This window comes from Megascapheus bottae, chromosome 7 (genome assembly GCF_031878675.1).
Source record: "Megascapheus bottae isolate mThoBot1 chromosome 7, mThoBot2.hap1, whole genome shotgun sequence".
NCBI lineage: Eukaryota > Metazoa > Chordata > Mammalia > Rodentia > Geomyidae > Megascapheus > Megascapheus bottae.
In genome coordinates this window covers 83,144,140-83,162,353 of record NC_143515.1, presented here as the reverse complement: position 1 = coordinate 83,162,353, position 18,214 = coordinate 83,144,140, and the positions used below count along the sequence as shown (strand labels likewise).

Sequence of the window (18,214 nt, the reverse complement as noted above, 5' to 3'; positions counted from 1 at the left end):
TGTGGGGCCCACATACTGGTCCTGGGGTCTTCACACTGTACCTGGGGTTTGCACACTGGTCCTGGGGTCTACACACTGGTCTTGGGTCTACACACTGAACCTGGGGTCCATACACTGGTCTTGGGTCTTCACACTGTACTTGGGGTTTGCACACTGGTCCTGGGGTCTATACACTGAACCTGGGGTCTGCACACTGGACCTGAGGTCTATACACTGGTCCTGGGGTCTGTACACTGGTCCTGGGGTCTGTACACTGGACCTGGGGTCTGTACACTGGACCTGGGGTCTATACACTGGACCTGGGGTCTATACACTGGACCTGGGGTCTGTACACTGGTCCTGGGGTCTATACACTGGACCTGGGGTCTGTACACTGGACCTGGGGTCTATACACTGGACCTGGGGTCTATACACTGGACCTGGGGTCTCTACATTGGACCTGGGGTCTATACACTGGTCCTGGGGTCTATACACTGGACCTGGGGTCTATACACTGGTCCTGGGGTCTGTACACTGGACCTGGGGTCTATACACTGGACCTGGGGTCTATACACTGGACCTGGGGTCTGTACATTGGACTTGGGGTCGGTAAACTGGACCTGGGGTCTGCACACTGGACCTGGGGTCTGTACACTGGTCCTGGGGTCTGTACACTGGACCTGGGGTCTGTACACTGGTCCTGGGGTCTATATACTGGACCTGGGATCTGCACACTGGACCTGGGGTCTATACACTGGACCTGGGGTCTGCACACTGGACCTGGGGTCTATACACTGGACCTGGGGTCTGCACACTGGACCTGGGGTCTGTACACTGGTCCTGGGGTCTGCACACTGGACCTGGGGTCTGTACACTGGTCCTGGGGTCTATACACTGGACCTGGGGTCTGTACACTGGACCTGGGGCCTGTACACTGGTCCTGGGGTCTATATACTGGACCTGGGGTCTGCACACTGGTCCTGGGGTCTGCACAGTGGACCTGGGTTCTGTACACTGGACCTGGGGTCTATACACTGGACCTGGGGTCTTCACACTGGACCTGGGGTCTGTATACTGGACCTGGGGTCTATACACTGGTCCTGGGGTCTATACACTGGACCTGGGGTCTATACACTGGACCTGAGGTCTGCACACTGGACCTGGGGTCTATACATTGGTCCTGGGGTCTGCACACTGGGTTGGGGTCTGCACACTGGACCTGGGGTCTGTACACTGGACCTGGGGTCTGCACACTGGACCTGGGGTCTATACACTGGACCTGGGGTCTGCACACTGGACCTGGGGTCTGTACACTGGACCTGGGGTCTATACACTGGACCTGGGGTCTGCACACTGGACCTGGGGTCTGTACACTGGACCTGGGATCTATACACTGGACCTGGGGTCTGTACACTGGACCTGGGGTCTGTACACTGGTCCTGGGGTCTATACACTGGACCTGGGGTCTATACACTGGACCTGGGGTCTATACACTGGTCCTGGGGTCTATACACTGGACCTGGGGTCTGTACACTGGACCTGGGGTCTGCACACTGGACCTGGGGTTTGCACACTGGACCTGGGGTCTGTACACTGGACCTGGGGTCTATACACTGGTCCTGGGGTCTATACACTGGACCTGGGGTCTATACACTGGACCTGGGGTCTGTACACTGGTCCTCGGGTCTATACACTGGACCTGGGGTCTATACACTGGATCTGGGGTCTGTACACTGGTCCTGGGGTCTGTACACTGGACCTGGGGTCTGCACACTGGACCTGGGGTCTATACACTGGACCTGGGGTCTGTACACTGGTCCTGGGGTCTGTACACTGGACCTGGGGTCTATACACTGGATCTGGGGTCTGTACACTGGTCCTGGGGTCTGTACACTGGACCTGGGGTCTGCACACTGGACCTGGGGTCTATACACTGGTCCTGGGGTCTGCACAGTGGACCTGGGGTCTATACACTGGACCTGGGGTCTGTACACTGGACCTGGGGTCTGTACACTGCACCTGGGGTCTGCACACTGGATCTGGGGTCTCTGCACTGGACCTGGGGTCTGTACACTGGACCTGGGGTCTGTACACTGGACCTGGGGTCTATACACTGGACCTGGGGTCTGTACACTGGACCTGGGGTCTGCACAGTGCACCTGGGGTCTGCACAGTGGACCTGGGGTCTGTACACTGGACCTGGGGTCTGTACACTGGACCTGGGGTCTGTACACTGGACCTGGGGTCTATACACTGGACCTGGGGTCTATACACTGGACCTGGGGTCTCTACATTGGACCTGGGGTCTATACACTGGTCCTGGGGTCTATACACTGGACCTGGGGTCTATACACTGGTCCTGGGGTCTGTACACTGGACCTGGGGTCTATACACTGGACCTGGGGTCTATACACTGGACCTGGGGTCTGTACATTGGACTTGGGGTCGGTAAACTGGACCTGGGGTCTGCACACTGGACCTGGGGTCTGTACACTGGACCTGGGATCTATACACTGGACCTGGGGTCTGTACACTGGACCTGGGGTCTGTACACTGGTCCTGGGGTCTATACACTGGACCTGGGGTCTATACACTGGACCTGGGGTCTATACACTGGTCCTGGGGTCTATACACTGGACCTGGGGTCTGTACACTGGACCTGGGGTCTGCACACTGGACCTGGGGTTTGCACACTGGACCTGGGGTCTGTACACTGGACCTGGGGTCTATACACTGGTCCTGGGGTCTATACACTGGACCTGGGGTCTATACACTGGACCTGGGGTCTGTACACTGGTCCTCGGGTCTATACACTGGACCTGGGGTCTATACACTGGATCTGGGGTCTGTACACTGGTCCTGGGGTCTGTACACTGGACCTGGGGTCTGCACACTGGACCTGGGGTCTATACACTGGACCTGGGGTCTGTACACTGGTCCTGGGGTCTGTACACTGGACCTGGGGTCTATACACTGGATCTGGGGTCTGTACACTGGTCCTGGGGTCTGTACACTGGACCTGGGGTCTGCACACTGGACCTGGGGTCTATACACTGGTCCTGGGGTCTGCACAGTGGACCTGGGGTCTATACACTGGACCTGGGGTCTGTACACTGGACCTGGGGTCTGTACACTGCACCTGGGGTCTGCACACTGGATCTGGGGTCTCTGCACTGGACCTGGGGTCTGTACACTGGACCTGGGGTCTGTACACTGGACCTGGGGTCTATACACTGGACCTGGGGTCTGTACACTGGACCTGGGGTCTGCACAGTGCACCTGGGGTCTGCACAGTGGACCTGGGGTCTGTACACTGGACCTGGGGTCTGTACACTGGACCTGGGGTCTGTACACTGGACCTGGGGTCTATACACTGGACCTGGGGTCTATACACTGGACCTGGGGTCTCTACATTGGACCTGGGGTCTATACACTGGTCCTGGGGTCTATACACTGGACCTGGGGTCTATACACTGGTCCTGGGGTCTGTACACTGGACCTGGGGTCTATACACTGGACCTGGGGTCTATACACTGGACCTGGGGTCTGTACATTGGACTTGGGGTCGGTAAACTGGACCTGGGGTCTGCACACTGGACCTGGGGTCTGTACACTGGTCCTGGGGTCTGTACACTGGACCTGGGGTCTGTACACTGGTCCTGGGGTCTATATACTGGACCTGGGATCTGCACACTGGACCTGGGGTCTATACACTGGACCTGGGGTCTGCACACTGGACCTGGGGTCTATACACTGGACCTGGGGTCTGCACACTGGACCTGGGGTCTGTACACTGGTCCTGGGGTCTGCACACTGGACCTGGGGTCTGTACACTGGTCCTGGGGTCTATACACGGGACCTGGGGTCTGTACACTGGTCCTGGGGTCTATACACTGGACCTGGGGTCTGTACACTGGACCTGGGGCCTGTACACTGGTCCTGGGGTCTATATACTGGACCTGGGGTCTGCACACTGGTCCTGGGGTCTGCACAGTGGACCTGGGTTCTGTACACTGGACCTGGGGTCTATACACTGTACCTGGGGTCTTCACACTGGACCTGGGGTCTGTATACTGGACCTGGGGTCTATACACTGGTCCTGGGGTCTATACACTGGACCTGGGGTCTATACACTGGACCTGAGGTCTGCACACTGGACCTGGGGTCTATACATTGGTCCTGGGGTCTGCACACTGGGTTGGGGTCTGCACACTGGACCTGGGGTCTGTACACTGGACCTGGGGTCTGCACACTGGACCTGGGGTCTATACACTGGACCTGGGGTCTGCACACTGGACCTGGGGTCTGTACACTGGACCTGGGGTCTATACACTGGACCTGGGGTCTGCACACTGGACCTGGGGTCTGTACACTGGACCTGGGATCTATACACTGGACCTGGGGTCTGTACACTGGACCTGGGGTCTGTACACTGGTCCTGGGGTCTATACACTGGACCTGGGGTCTATACACTGGACCTGGGGTCTATACACTGGACCTGGGGTCTGTACACTGGACCTGGGGTCTGCACACTGGACCTGGGGTTTGCACACTGGACCTGGGGTCTGTACACTGGACCTGGGGTCTATACACTGGTCCTGGGGTCTATACACTGGACCTGGGGTCTATACACTGGACCTGGGGTCTGTACACTGGTCCTCGGGTCTATACACTGGACCTGGGGTCTATACACTGGATCTGGGGTCTGTACACTGGTCCTGGGGTCTGTACACTGGACCTGGGGTCTGCACACTGGACCTGGGGTCTATACACTGGACCTGGGGTCTGTACACTGGTCCTGGGGTCTGTACACTGGACCTGGGGTCTATACACTGGATCTGGGGTCTGTACACTGGTCCTGGGGTCTGTACACTGGACCTGGGGTCTGCACACTGGACCTGGGGTCTATACACTGGTCCTGGGGTCTGCACAGTGGACCTGGGGTCTATACACTGGACCTGGGGTCTGTACACTGGACCTGGGGTCTGTACACTGCACCTGGGGTCTGCACACTGGATCTGGGGTCTCTGCACTGGACCTGGGGTCTGTACACTGGACCTGGGGTCTATACACTGGACCTGGGGTCTATACACTGGACCTGGGGTCTGTACACTGGACCTGGGGTCTGCACAGTGCACCTGGGGTCTGCACACTGGACCTGGGGTCTGTACAGTGGACCTGGGGTCTATACACTGGACCTGGGGTGTATACACTGGTCCTGGGGTTTGTACACTGGACCTGGGGTCTATACACTGGACCTGGGGTCTGTACAATGGACCTGGGTTCTGTACACTGGACCTGGGATCTATACACTGGACCTGGGGTCTGTACACTGGACCTGGGGTCTATACACTGGACCTGGGGTCTATACACTGGTCCTGGGGTCTGCACAGTGGACCTGGGGTCTGTACACTGGACCTGGGGTCTGTACACTGGACCTGGGGTCTATACACTGGTCCTGGGGTCTGCACAGTGGACCTGGGGTCTGTACACTGGACCTGGGTCTATACACTGGTCCTGGGGTCTGCACAGTGGACCTGGGGTCTCTACACTGGTCCTGGGGTCTGCACAGTGGACCTGGGGTCTGCTCTCTGTCTACTTCTCCTCCTGTTGAGTGTCTTGATGTCTGCCCTCTAACTCCAGCTTCCCCAGTGCGGGCTGTAGGCCCTGGCCATTTTCTGCCTCTGTAACTATAGCCGCTCCCTCCTCATGGGCTCCTTTGAAACCTAAATGAGGTTTTCCGAGCTGGGCATTTTCAGAAACACCACCTCCTCCTGATTTTCTAGTTCCTCTGACATCTGCCGTCCAGCTTCGCTTTCTCTTCTTCCCATTTCTATGCCCTTGTGGCCCAACTTCCCGTACTTGGCTTCCCTCTCACACTTGCTTTGTGCCGTGTCCTGGGCCATTGAGTCTGTTTCCCACAATGCACTCCCCTCAGCTCTCCTGACTCGCACTCCCAAAGCCTGCTGGGAGCACCACACTTCCAGTTAAAGGAAAAGAACATCACGTGCCTTCTCTCTGGCTTCTCAGTTTCCTCCCTTGGTCCCCGGCTACTTGTCCTCATGGTAACAGAGCCATGGGCTCCGTGTCCTCTCTCCTGCTGGACATGTGTGGTGTGGCCTGGGCACCCTGCCAGCTTGCCTCTGGGCTGTCCCCCCACTCTGCCTGCCTCTCTTCTCTGCCACTCTCTCCTCTGTGGTCAGCCTCTAAGAAGTGCTGTGGCCCCTTCTCTGTGACAGGGCAGTGGGCACACTGCCTCAGTGACCCCCAGGGTCCTGGTCACTGTGACCTGAAGCTCTGCAGAGCATCCAGGATGCGTGGCCAGTGAGGGCTGCTGTGAGGAGGCCACGCTGGCTGGCATGGGCTGCGGCCCCCAGTGGCAGCCTCTGCGGGTCCCACGCGGCAGAGACTCAGCGACCAGAGCAGCCCCTTCGGAAAAGTCCAACAACGCCTGCCAGGGAAACTTTCAACTGTTAAGACCATTTTTGTGGCATTATGAAGAGAGAACCCTCAGGGATGCAGAGCGCTCAGCTTGTCGGGCCCCCGTCTGTATTCCTGTTAGGTCATCTGGACTCTCTGAGGACAGTAAGGGAGTCAGGAGCATTTCTCATTTCTAGTGAGGATCCAGCTCTGCCTTGAAGGCAGCCCATCCTTGCCCATGAGATGACTCACAGGAAGAAGCTCTTCTCCTGAAACATTAGCTCTCGGCTCTAAGGCTTCGTGTTGCTTAGAGGATGGGGAAGAAGCCAGGGGCCACACTGAATGCGGACCAGGAATCCCAGGCTTCAGAGGCCATGGGCTTAGCCCCACTGCTCGCTCAGGGTGGTTGGTACCTGCCCGAGATGGCTCATGCGAGTACCGCATCCCTTCAGAGGCAAGCCGCTGCGCTGACCCGAGACGGGAGGAGACAGTCTCCAGTCCCGTTTTGTTGTCTGGAAACCAAGGCCAGCACTTCCGGTGGGGATTGATATGGGCATTGAATGAATTAGTGCGAGCCAAGCCCCCGGCCCCCTGTGTGCGGGCCGTGTGGTAAACCATGCGTCTCCCTGTCATGTAACACACGGGATTGTACTCACTCCTGAGTTCGTTTATTTGCACAACTTTTTGTGCTTGTTCTCAAGAGTTATGAGCAACGTGAGCTTACTGTTTTGAGTAGACATTTGCAAACCCTAGTGGCTACCCCAGCGTCTACAAACGCTCCCTTCGCCTGCTTCCTGGGCTCCAGTACCTCCTTCTGACAGATTTGCTCCACAAGGATTCAGGCACTCATTTCCACACGCCACGCGCCTTTGAACCATCAGGTGGTCATCTTTCCCTGTGGCGGGCCAGCTTCCTCAGAATCGGCACGGAGGAGCTCGCGCGGCGTGCTCTAGGCTTGAACTCGGGATCCGAGCCTCATTCCTTTGGGAAAAGCCTCAAGTCTCCCCGAGAGCCGACTCTGATTGACTTTATGTGGTGGCCATACTTGACTGCCATAGAGATGAACCAAAAATGGTGCACGTCAACTCAGTGCCGGGAAGAAACTCACTTTTTCCATAGATTTCTTTTTCCTGTCCTAACAGACCCTATCCATTCAAAAGATCATGTAAAGTCAAACCCCACTGGATGGAAACCTGCTGACTCAAAATCCTCTAGTGTGAAGCCAGGGCCGCTGTGCTGGGAAACGGACTTCGCCAGCCAAATGCACATCTCTGCCCTCCATGCTGATCCATGACACAGAAATGTCTAGGTATCTGGGCAGGAGGTACCTCAAGGCCTCTTCCCTGGGGGATGGATAGGGAGAAAGAGAGAGAGAGAGAGAAAGAGAGAGAGAGACAAAGAGAGAGAGACAGAGAGACAGAGAGAGACAGAGACAGAGAGACAGAGACAGACACAGAGAGAGACACACAGAGAGAGACACAGAGAGAGAGATAGGGAGAAAGAGAGAGAGACAAAGAGAGAGAGACAGAGAGACAGAGACAGACACACAGAGAGAGACAGAGACAGAGAGAGGGGAGGGAAGGAGGGGAGGGGAGGGGAGAGGAGAGGAATAGAGAGGAGAGGAGAGGAAAGGAGAGGAGAGGAGAGGAGAGGAGAGGAGAGGAGAGGAGAGGGAGAGCCTGACTCGCTCACTTCTGTACTTGGTGAGGAGGGGTGGAGAGATGGCCTGCCTGAGGTTCCAGTGGGAGTGGAGCTGAGGTCAGGACCAGAGCCTCTTTCCCGGGAGCCAGGTTGCGGGTGACACTACGCTCCAGACTGGGTCTAGCAGGCAGAGGCACCCAGGATGCAGGCGCTCTGGGAGAAGGATTCAAAGCCCCTGTTCCTGGGGGCTGCCTGTCGGGGTGGGGTGGGGGCCTGACCAGCGGGGGCCTGGCCAGCTCTGGCTGCACTGCCAAGTGCGATGGAGATGAGACCGGGAGGTGACAGACAGATCCAGTGTGCTTGACGCCGCGAGCGGCGCCACGTGGACTTACTTTCTGGAGGGACCCTATCTTTGTGCGGGCATCCGGAAAGGCTGCGGTGATGCGGATAAAGCCCAGTTACATGGCCGGTTCCATCACAGCCGGGGGTTGGACACTTGCTCTCTTTCTTTTCTGTTCTTGAGGGATCTAAAAGTGACAACAGGCGCCGAGAGAGTGAGCGTTTACCAAACCGAAGACAAATGTGGTTATTCAGCAATCTGAAGAGACCGTGGTAAACAAGGAGATAAAGCAGGAGTCGGGGGCAGACGGGAGCGGGGAACCGCCTTCTCCCTGACACAACGCAACCCGGAATCGGAAAGAACTTCAGCTTTCATCCTCTCCCTAGCCTTCCCTCTTGATTAATTGATTTCCCGTGTGTTACATGATAATAAGCTGTGTTGCTCAAAGAAATCAATAGAAACAGTGATGGGACAGTCGCCTTCTTAGAGAACAAAACCGCACACCGTTGTCAGCCAGCAATTGCTTGTGAAATTCAAGCAGAGCGTGAGATCTGCGCAGAACCCTTCCAGGGAATCCCTTCGTATCTGAGCTCTAGCCACCAGCGCCATCGGCTCCGGATCTGCCTGGCATTGAACTCTGCTCTTGCCATGGAGCCTCGCTGTGTCTTAGCACAGCGGTCCAGCATGTTTTGTTTCTGTTTGGAAAACGAACTGAACTCTCAGAAGGCACTGTAAGCAAATGACCAAAAGGGTGGAAGTCCCACCTGGCAGAGGTGATGGGCAATCAAAAATGCTTCAGAAGCCGCTGGAGCAACCCTTGGTTTTGATTTCTTCGTCTGTACTGGGAACCAGAGGAAGGCCCGTGTGCGGCTGTGCGTGCATGCACAAAATTAAGAGCAAATGCTTGTCTAGAGCCCTGTGAACTCCCTTGCAGCACCAGTCAAGGGCCGGTCAGAGCAGACGTTTGGTCCAGAATTGAATGCTAGACGCCAGAAATGTAACGATAGTGCTAATAAAATCATTTCCACACCCAGAATTGACCACAGTTCACAATCATGCAGTACAACAACTCTAGAAAAGAGCCATGAGGCTGACCTCAGACCAAATGCTATGTCTGTGTGAGGTCGTTTTTTGAAAACCAGTTGCTCAGATCACCAATATATAGTGGCTGCTATGGGCCAGGGAATGGCAGTTCAATTTCCTTCCTTCCCTCCTTCCTTCCTTCCTTCCTTCCTTCCTTCCTTCCTTCCTTCCTTCCTTCCTCCCTTTCTTCTTCCCTCCCTCCCTCTCTCCCTCTCCCTCCCTTTCCCACTCTCTTTCTCTCTGACTTTCTCTTTCTTTTCTTTTTTTTTAGCAGTTTAATCATTTATATGGATATCATATCAACTCAATCATGATTACTAGAAAGTATGCTGTACTTTTTGTTAAAAATTCACTTATTTTAAGAGAAAAATCTTGATTGTGAATTTTGTGCACTCTTGTGGACTTTCCTTAGTTCTCCCCAGGAGAACGGGGAATTGGTGCATGACTCTCGGAGCTTCTCCGTGCTGTGAAGCTTACAGCAAAGGCACTGACCCAGCTAAGATTCGGCTCTGTACAGCACGACCAGCTGGGTGGAGCCTGTCCAGTGACAGCAGCCAGGGCCCTGCTGGCTTCTGTCCTGTCCTGTCTGCTCTGCTCTGCTCCCCTCACAGCCTCTGTAGAAAGCCCTGTCTTGTGTGGCAGAGACTCAGTTTCTATCATGTTACATATGCAAACTAAGTGGCTAGCATTTTGCTGCTTTTTGAGTAATTTCATAATATTTGTGAAATTTAATCAATATTATTATAAAACAGTAAATGTATAGTAACAGTTCCAGAGGAAATGATTATTTAAAATCATAAACCAGAGGAGAGAATTTTAACTGATAATAAATGATTTGTGGAGACTGAAGAAGTATTCTAGGACTGTTCTTACTCATTAATTATTAATCATCAAGTGATTATTTTTGTCCAGATCCTTATGGTTTCTTACAAATTATTTTCAAAGTGCTTTGGAATTAAGTACAAATTTCCATAAACAACAAGGTGGCTCAGAGGTGCTTCTGGTTCTGGAAGACAACAGGTAATAATCTCCTCTCGATGCTGTAGGCCTCCTGGCTGGGGAGTCTGCTGTTGGCCTTCACTTTTGCCTCATCTTGACTTCTTATCTGTTAAAATTCCACCCTATCTTTAAGGCAAGCACAAAACAACCAAGCAAGCAGGAGATCGACATCTAACAAAAACCTGTCACAAACTATTGAACCAAAGGTGTGCCTGATCTGGCTTGTGCCCCTGGCTGGGGAAGGCACAGGGGTCTTTTCTCAGCAGCTTGACTTTGTGGAAATTTCCATCCAGATTTGCACTAGGTTTGAGGACTTTGCTTTTAAGGAAGTTTGACTATTTGGCTCTGATATAGCTGCAGTCTCGCCGAAAAGAAACCCGGGGAGATACAGACAGTACGATGGAGGACAGATCTGCTACTTTTTGTCAGTGGCGGAAGATGCAGTGGGTGTGGGGCCACTCTCGGGAGTGTGCCCGCGCGGCCCGCCCGGCCCGGCTCAGGAGGAAGCTGGACCTCTCCCCTCCCACATGCTCCTCTCTGCTCATCCTCAGCCCTCTGTCCTCCTATGTACGAAGGGGAAACAAATGGCTTAAATGCCATTTCTCACAAAACAGCAACAGAACAAAAACTGAACTTGGAGACCTGTGCAGACCAAGGACACGGAGGTCGCGCAGACTCAGGGGTCCACGCAATCCACAAACACTCATCACAGCGCCAGTGCAGCTCTCGCTCTAGGGCTCTGACCTGAGGGCCGGGCACGGCCCGGGATTTCAAAGCAAAAGCCAACAGAGGCTCATCTAACAGCAGCCACCGTGAGAGCGAGACAGAAGGCTCCATCTCTTCCTTCACATGCTGGGCTCCTGCACGACTCTCAAAAATTCAGGTAGCACTTTCCAGTGGACGGCTTCAGCAGATCTTGCTCACAGTGACGGCTTCTTGTCCTCAAAGGCCCCTAGCAAGCCTAAGGCTTTGCTGAGCTGAAGGACCCTCTGAAAGGAACACCACAGCCCGTGGCACACCACACACCTTCAGGGCCCTGACTTGGTGCCTTCTGTGCCGTGCTCCTGGGAAGGCCTGCCTCCAGCCCAGATCTGGTCTAGGGTTTTCCAGCTGGCCACTACTTGCACACATCGAGAGGAGAATAAACACCTATGCCTCGGCAGAAATGATGACTTTTTTTTCTGGTCATTTGAAGTTTCTATAGCAACTGATTTTCAAACTAGATTCCCGAGTCTTGTCATGAGATCCACAGAGAGAAAACTGAGTATACATAATGCACAGAATAAAATGCACAACAGAAGAGAGGAACATTTTTGGTGCAAATATAGAAAGATTTAAGAAGTTATCAATTTCAATCTTAAGATTTTATCTTACTGAGTTCTAAAGGCATCTTGTGAATGAGACACATTCAAAGCCAAGCCTCTGCGTGAAGCTGAGGCTTTGAGACACCCAAGGTCATTGGTTCTGGTTGGCCATCAGCGCGTGATATACTTACTGCAGGTATGTATGATACATGTGTATGTAGTTAACTCCATAGATGGACGCATACGTGTGCCCACACATTTTGTAACCCCAAACTCAGCTTCAACACTCACGTTGGGCATTTTGGGTGTCTCATAACAAGCAATACTTGAGGAGAGACGGTAGGCTGGTTTCCACCATGCAGTGGAGTGTGTGAGAAGGGGTGGGCACGCTAGAGAAATTGCTATTGATTTCAGCCGAGGCCACGCCATGCCTTGCATAGCAAATGGTTTCCTGATCCTGACTATCTGAGATAATTAATGTGCAGTCACTGCTCTTATCCTACGCCATCGCTCATGCGGCGGCCATGCAAGCTCTATCGGGGCGTTTTCTACGGGGGCAGTTTCATCGATAACTGTCACTGGATGATAATTTTATAAATCACGATGCCACCTATCTAATCCAATTTATAAAATATGTGCCTCGTCTCTGATGGACGGATTGTTCCTTGCCCTGGCCGTTTAACCTGGCTCAAGGCTCATTTGCAGCTGCACAGGCTGGCCGTGTGCTTGTGCTCTGCCCCCACCTTCTGAGAAATGAATGCCTTTTCCCACTGCGTGTCGTGGCTCGCCTCTGTGCTACGAACCGGGCACTGGGCTGCTTTAGGCATCTCTCCAACAGATACTTTACTGGCTCTACCAGAATGCCGTCACCGGGCCTGGCAGTGTGTGTGGGGGAGAACATCCAGCGTGGCTGGCACCGCAGGCCCTCTCGGCCACACGCAGCGCATGTGCTCCCTGGCCGACTTACGTTAGGTAGAAATATTACCTTTACCATAGTATGGCTTTTTGACATGACTGTCACTGGACTTGGGCCTCCTGTCCTCCCCGGGCGGCTGGCGTGGCGGGTCCTCGAAGGGCCTCAGAGCGTCCCTGCGCCCAGCCTCCAAGGCCATCTTCTCCCTCATGGCCTTGGCCCGCTCCGTTTCCAGGGCAATGGCTTTCTCCAGCAGGGTCAGGTTGCCCTTGGTCATGTCAAACACCTCCTCTGACCTGTCCGAGTTCACCGAGGCCATGTCGTCCTCCCTCTCGGGACAGCCGTCCTCCTTCGCGCAGCTGGAGAACGTTCTAGACCGGGGACTGAGCTGCTCCTCCAGCCGCATGAGGTTCATCATGTCTGAGTAGCTGCGGTCGGGCGTCCTGCCCGGGAAGTCGTCCTCGGGCCGCCCGTGCTGGCGCAGGCCGGCGCTGGCCGGCTGGCTCCGCTCCGGCGGGGTGGTCTCGCTGAGCTTTCTGGCCAGGTCGAAGCACTGGTTCCGCAGGCACTCCAGGCTGCTCAGACACACCTCCTCGTCGCTCTCCTCCACCATCTTCTCCATCAGCCCGTTGCCCACGGGCTTCCCCAGCACGACGTAGTTCAGGTTGCGGCCGTCCTGCGGGGCCGCGCTGTCCGCGTAGCTCCGCTCGCCCAGGTTGTCCGAGAGCACCACCCCGTGGCCCTGGGCCAGGAGCTTCAGGGAGTCCACGGTCTCCCGCACCACGTCGCTGTCCAGGTCCAGGCTCAGCTCGCCCTTCCGGCCCAGGTTGTCGTTTTTGTCGCTGTCGCCTTCCAGGCTGTTGGAGGTGCTGCTGTTCATCTCCGACTCGGTCCTGGCCCGGTAGGCGGCGTCCTCGGCGATTTTGCCGAGGTTCAGCAGAGACTTGGCCACCAGCTCGTCGTAGTTCTCGTACTCGTCGTTGTTGTTGTCATCCTTCTCTGGGTCCTGCAGGATGCGAGAGCCATGGCAGTTCATCTGGTGGTCGTCTGCAAAGGAAATAGAAAAGACAAGGAGGAAAAGAAGAGAGACAAATGGCTCGGGTGTGAAATGACTGCGACAGCATGGACAGCGAGGTACCATCGAGCCAGACCCTGGTCAGCCCTCCCCAAACCCTCCGGGGACGTGCCACCGAAAACCCTCGCCGTGAGCTGCTGGCTCCTAAATTAACCCTAAGCTCACCTTCCCAAGGTTCAGCTCCACTGTAAATCTTAAGAAGCGTTTGTCATTGGCGTTGGCCTTCCTTGTAGCCAGGCCTGTTCTGCTCCCCCCCTCGCACAGGCCTGTTTAAGGGTACACGAACCCTCTCTCTTCAGCCTCTTGAACAGATGTTTGCAGCCATTGCTTTCGAGTGGCTGATTTTTGCAGTCATACTTGGGCCAAACAGAGGAGAGCCCCTTGCTTCTGCGCCTTGCGTGAGCCCCTGCCCGCAGTGCTCCCGCAGTAAGCACACGTGCGTGCCTGCAGCCTGGTCAATTCTGTGCAGCCACGCACGGGACGCTCCATGCGAGAGCACAGAGGGACTCTGATGAGCCCCACACCCCACCGACAGGCTAGAAGTGGGCAGAGGCCAAAGGTCAACCAGGACAGGCCTAGGAGAGCTGGCAGGACTGCCACATGTACAGCGAGCCTGTGCTGGTGAGCTGGTCCCGTCTCACTGGCTAGGGGAAACCTGAGTGAGCTAAGGGTGCACACGGAGACGTGCCTGTGTCTTGATTTCTGAGTGTTCTACTCAACCTCAAGTGCTTGGAGAACTCTGACAAAGCGCATGTGCAGACCCTTCTCCCTGAGCCATCAGAGCCCCAGCTCACACCCCGTGTGCATATTGCCAGGGTTTTGTGTAATAAGCATAACCAAAGTGGCTCCTATGCTTTACCGCTCAGCCTGGCTTAGGCTAACTGCCTTTCACCTCTGATTTTTCTTCCTATACCTCAAACCGTGCAGTGAGGACTTCTAGCACGTAAGGGTGATCTGAGGGAATGAGGTGAGGGAAAGCGCAGAAATGCTGGCTGACCAGAGCTGAATCCCGGACGCTTTGGTGCTTGATGTGGATATTATACAAAAGAGATTTTTGTAAGCAAAAAAAGGGAAAGATTTGGAGCTGAGTATAGCAATTATAGAAAACATCTTCGTTATTCTGCTTAGGACCAACAAACAGCCCAAATACCAGCAGGCCGGCTTACCACGCCTTGGTGAGGGCTCTGAGCCAGGCACGGTCGTTTAGACGATGGCTACAGGGCATCTTCCTTACCATAGCGCCACATGTGGCCCCACAGAGCAGCAAGAGGAAAGGAAGGCACCAAGGCCAGCCAAGTAGATCAGAAACAGAGTTTTAAGCCCACGCTCACACCTTGCGCGTGGGCTGTGTCCAGCTTTTGGGAGGGAGCAATCCTGAGCTGGCTGAGTTCTAGCACCCTTTCACGCGCGTGACTGGCATGCTTGGCTGTGCCCCCGCAGCACCTCGAATGACCACAGGGATACTGTGTGCCCATGTGCCTGCGTGGGTCTTGTGGACAGCGCCCTGGACTGTGGAGCAGACCAGGAGATCAACTCATGCGTTGTGGCTTAGGACACCTGGAAGCTGTTGGATCAGAGAAGAAGCCACGGCCAGGCAGGGGATGCTGCTTCCCAGTCTTCCTTCCCAAGTTTTCCTACAGACCCTTCCGCAGATTCCGGAGCACCGGTGGTGATCCTGCCTGTTGCCCGTGGAGGTGTGGCCATGGCCTCACAGGCCTGGCGGTGGCTTCCCTCTCCTCCCCACAGGCGGGGAGGCCCAGGCCGTCGGGGCTGTCACTACAATATGGCTGCCCTCAGCTCCCCAATGCCACTGCCACGCCACGTGGCCGTCAGTCTGACCTCCATAGGACTCTTGTCATCCGTCAGCCCAGGTTACCCTCTCCCAAGAAGATGGCTGTGAGGCCGACAACATCACGTGGCTGCCCAGTTGCTGTCATGCCCTGAGGGCAAGTGGAGGAGGGTGGCCCTTCGTCCCTGGGCACAGTGGAGAGCCACGGGCAGCAGCTTTGCTAGTGCTGGAGGAATGAAGACAGGGCGGAAGTGGTGAACTGTGACTCCTCCCCTGTTGTGGTCTGCCAGGAACCTAAGCCTTCAGAGCTCTGATGGGCTCATCTGAAAGGGGGCTGGCGAGACCGCCTGGCTCTTCCATCGAGCTGGGCACTGGGGCCTCACCTGGAAATCCTACCAGTGCAAGGCAGGGATCTGAGGATTGTGGTTCAAGGTCAACCTGGAAGGAAGACTGGAGCCTCCACTTAACCACCAAAAAGCTCACAGAGGTGCTGCGACTCAAGTGGTAGAGTGCTAGCCTTGAGCAAAAATGCTCAGGGACAGTGCTCAGACATGGAGTTCAAGCTGAGGGCCAGTGCAGGGGCACACGCATGCACACGCATGTGCGTGCACGCACCTGTGCACCACACATTCCAGCAGTGGGAGGGATGCCTGCACAGACGCCGTCTCTAAGCACAGGGGCGGTTCTGTTGCTGTGGCCCAGGACCAGAGGGCTCTTGTGGGAGGACCTGGAAGCCAGGGTCTGGACCCTCAGCCTACAGCAGGAGCTGGCGTTCCCTGAGATAAACATGGGAACTGACAGGAGGGGGAGGGAACGGCTGCCAAAATGCAGGTGTGGCCACAAACCCTCTAGGCCAATGGACAGCATTTTCAAATGCATTTTTGAGGAAGTAAACGTGGCCATTCCATGGACCAGTGGAGGAACCCGCCACCCGTCCTTCAGCAGGCAGGTCTCATGATGTGTGGGGCGGGAGCCTTGTCTGGAATTCGGGACACCTGGGGAAAGCTCAGTCCCTGCTCTCTGAGGCTAATTATGAAATGAGTCACATGCAGACATGGACTTCCGCAAAAGGATCAGAATTTCCTGTGCCAGCCGGGGATTAAAATAGGCTACAAATACTCCACAAAAACAAGCATTTCAGCCATGAAGTGTCAAGAGTGGTTGGCCAACATGAAGCCAGGGGGCCCTATCCCTTTATTTTCATAAAGTTACTGTATGTGCAAGTGCAAAACACAGGGCAGGGTTGTATAGAGAGCTACGGAGAGGTCAAAACCATTGAATTCCCTCGGGGGGCTTTGGGAATGTGTCCTTTAGCAGAACCCAGGACCAGACACTGAGCCTCACTGTTCAGTCAAACCCCAAGATCAGACCCTGAACCCCAACCTCCAGCAGAACCCCAGGTAAGACCCTGAACCTTAACCTCCAGTAGAACCCCAGGACCAGACCCTAAACCCCAACATCCAGTAGAACCCCAGAACCAGACCCTGAAACCCAACCTAGCAGAACCTCAAGAACAGACACTGAAACTAAAACCTCCATAAGAACACTAGGAACAGACCCTGAACCCCAACCTCCAGCAGACCCCAGAACCACAGCCTGAACTTAACCTCCAGCAGAACCCTAGGACCAGACCCTGAACTTTAACCTCCAGCAGAACCCCAGGACCAGACCCTGAACCTTAACCTCCAGTAGAACCCCAGGACCAGACCCTGAAACTTAACCTCCAGCAAAACCCCAGAACCAGACCCTGAATCTTAACCTCCAGCAGAACCCCAGGACCAGACATGAACCTTAACCTCCAGCAGAACCTCAGCAGCAGATCCTGAACCTTAACCTCCAGCAGAACCCCAGGACCAGATCCTGAACCTTAACCTCCAGCAGAACCCCAGGACCAGACCCTGAATTTTAAATTCCAGTAGAACCTCAGCACCAGATCCTGAACCTTAACCAATACCAGAACCCCAGGACCAGACCCTGAACCTTAACGTCCACTAGAACCCCAGGACCAGACTTTGAACCCCAACCGCCAGCACAACCCCCGGACCAGACTATGACAGATTATGGCCAGGATCAGATTAGTGGGTGACAGCTCCCCTGGGAACTGCAGAACTGTCTCAGTGAGAGTGAAATTCTGGAGGTTCTGATTCAGCCACTGCCAGAAAATGAGACTGAGCCCAGAGCTTAGAGGCCCCATAGCCGAGCCTTGGGGACCTGCTTAGTCCTCCGTAGCCAGTGACTGACTGGGTTGTATTGCTATTCCTCGTGCTGATCTTATTTTCCACGAGAGCTTCATCAAGTATTTATCACCTCAGGTTTGATGAGCAATTCATGCTCTGTTGATACACCCAGTCAGACGATATTCCTGCATCTCTGTGGATGCTTCCCTTCCGCCTCAGGACAGGGGCCCGGCTTGAAGAAACAGGGAGAGCTGACACCCTGGGCATGTCCAACCTGAGGGTGCAGGCAGCGCCTCAGTCACTAAAGGTAGCTGCTTTCTTCTATGGCGTTGGGAATAAATGAGTGCCTAGGTGGGCACCGCGGCTCAGGGCTGTGGTCCATGACTTGGTGTGCTGAGGGCAGCGGATGCCGCTCAAGAACTGTGTCGGGCACAGTGACGGGCTCCTGCCCTGAGAGCTGCATGCAGTTGGTGTCCATGGACTGTGATTCTAGC

General features: G+C 55.1%; 1 protein-coding gene across 8 annotated transcripts in view; it reads right to left on the bottom strand.

Moving 5' to 3' along the window:
* The window catches only part of Myt1l (myelin transcription factor 1 like), a 370,648-nt gene that overhangs the window by 81,122 nt on the left and 271,312 nt on the right, over window positions 1–18,214 (bottom strand). For 5 of the 8 annotated variants that reach the window (XM_090337527.1, XM_090337528.1, XM_090337526.1 and 2 more), the window contains exons 9-10: window positions 12,752–13,726; window positions 8,433–8,567 (exon numbers count right to left, since the gene is read on the bottom strand). In XM_090337527.1, coding sequence (XP_090193653.1) covers window positions 8,433–8,567; window positions 12,752–13,726 — 1,110 coding nt within the window. The remainder of the gene's footprint in view (window positions 1–8,432; window positions 8,568–12,751; window positions 13,727–18,214) is intronic. The other 3 variants (XM_090337530.1, XM_090337533.1, XM_090337534.1) reach the window with 2 other exon arrangements.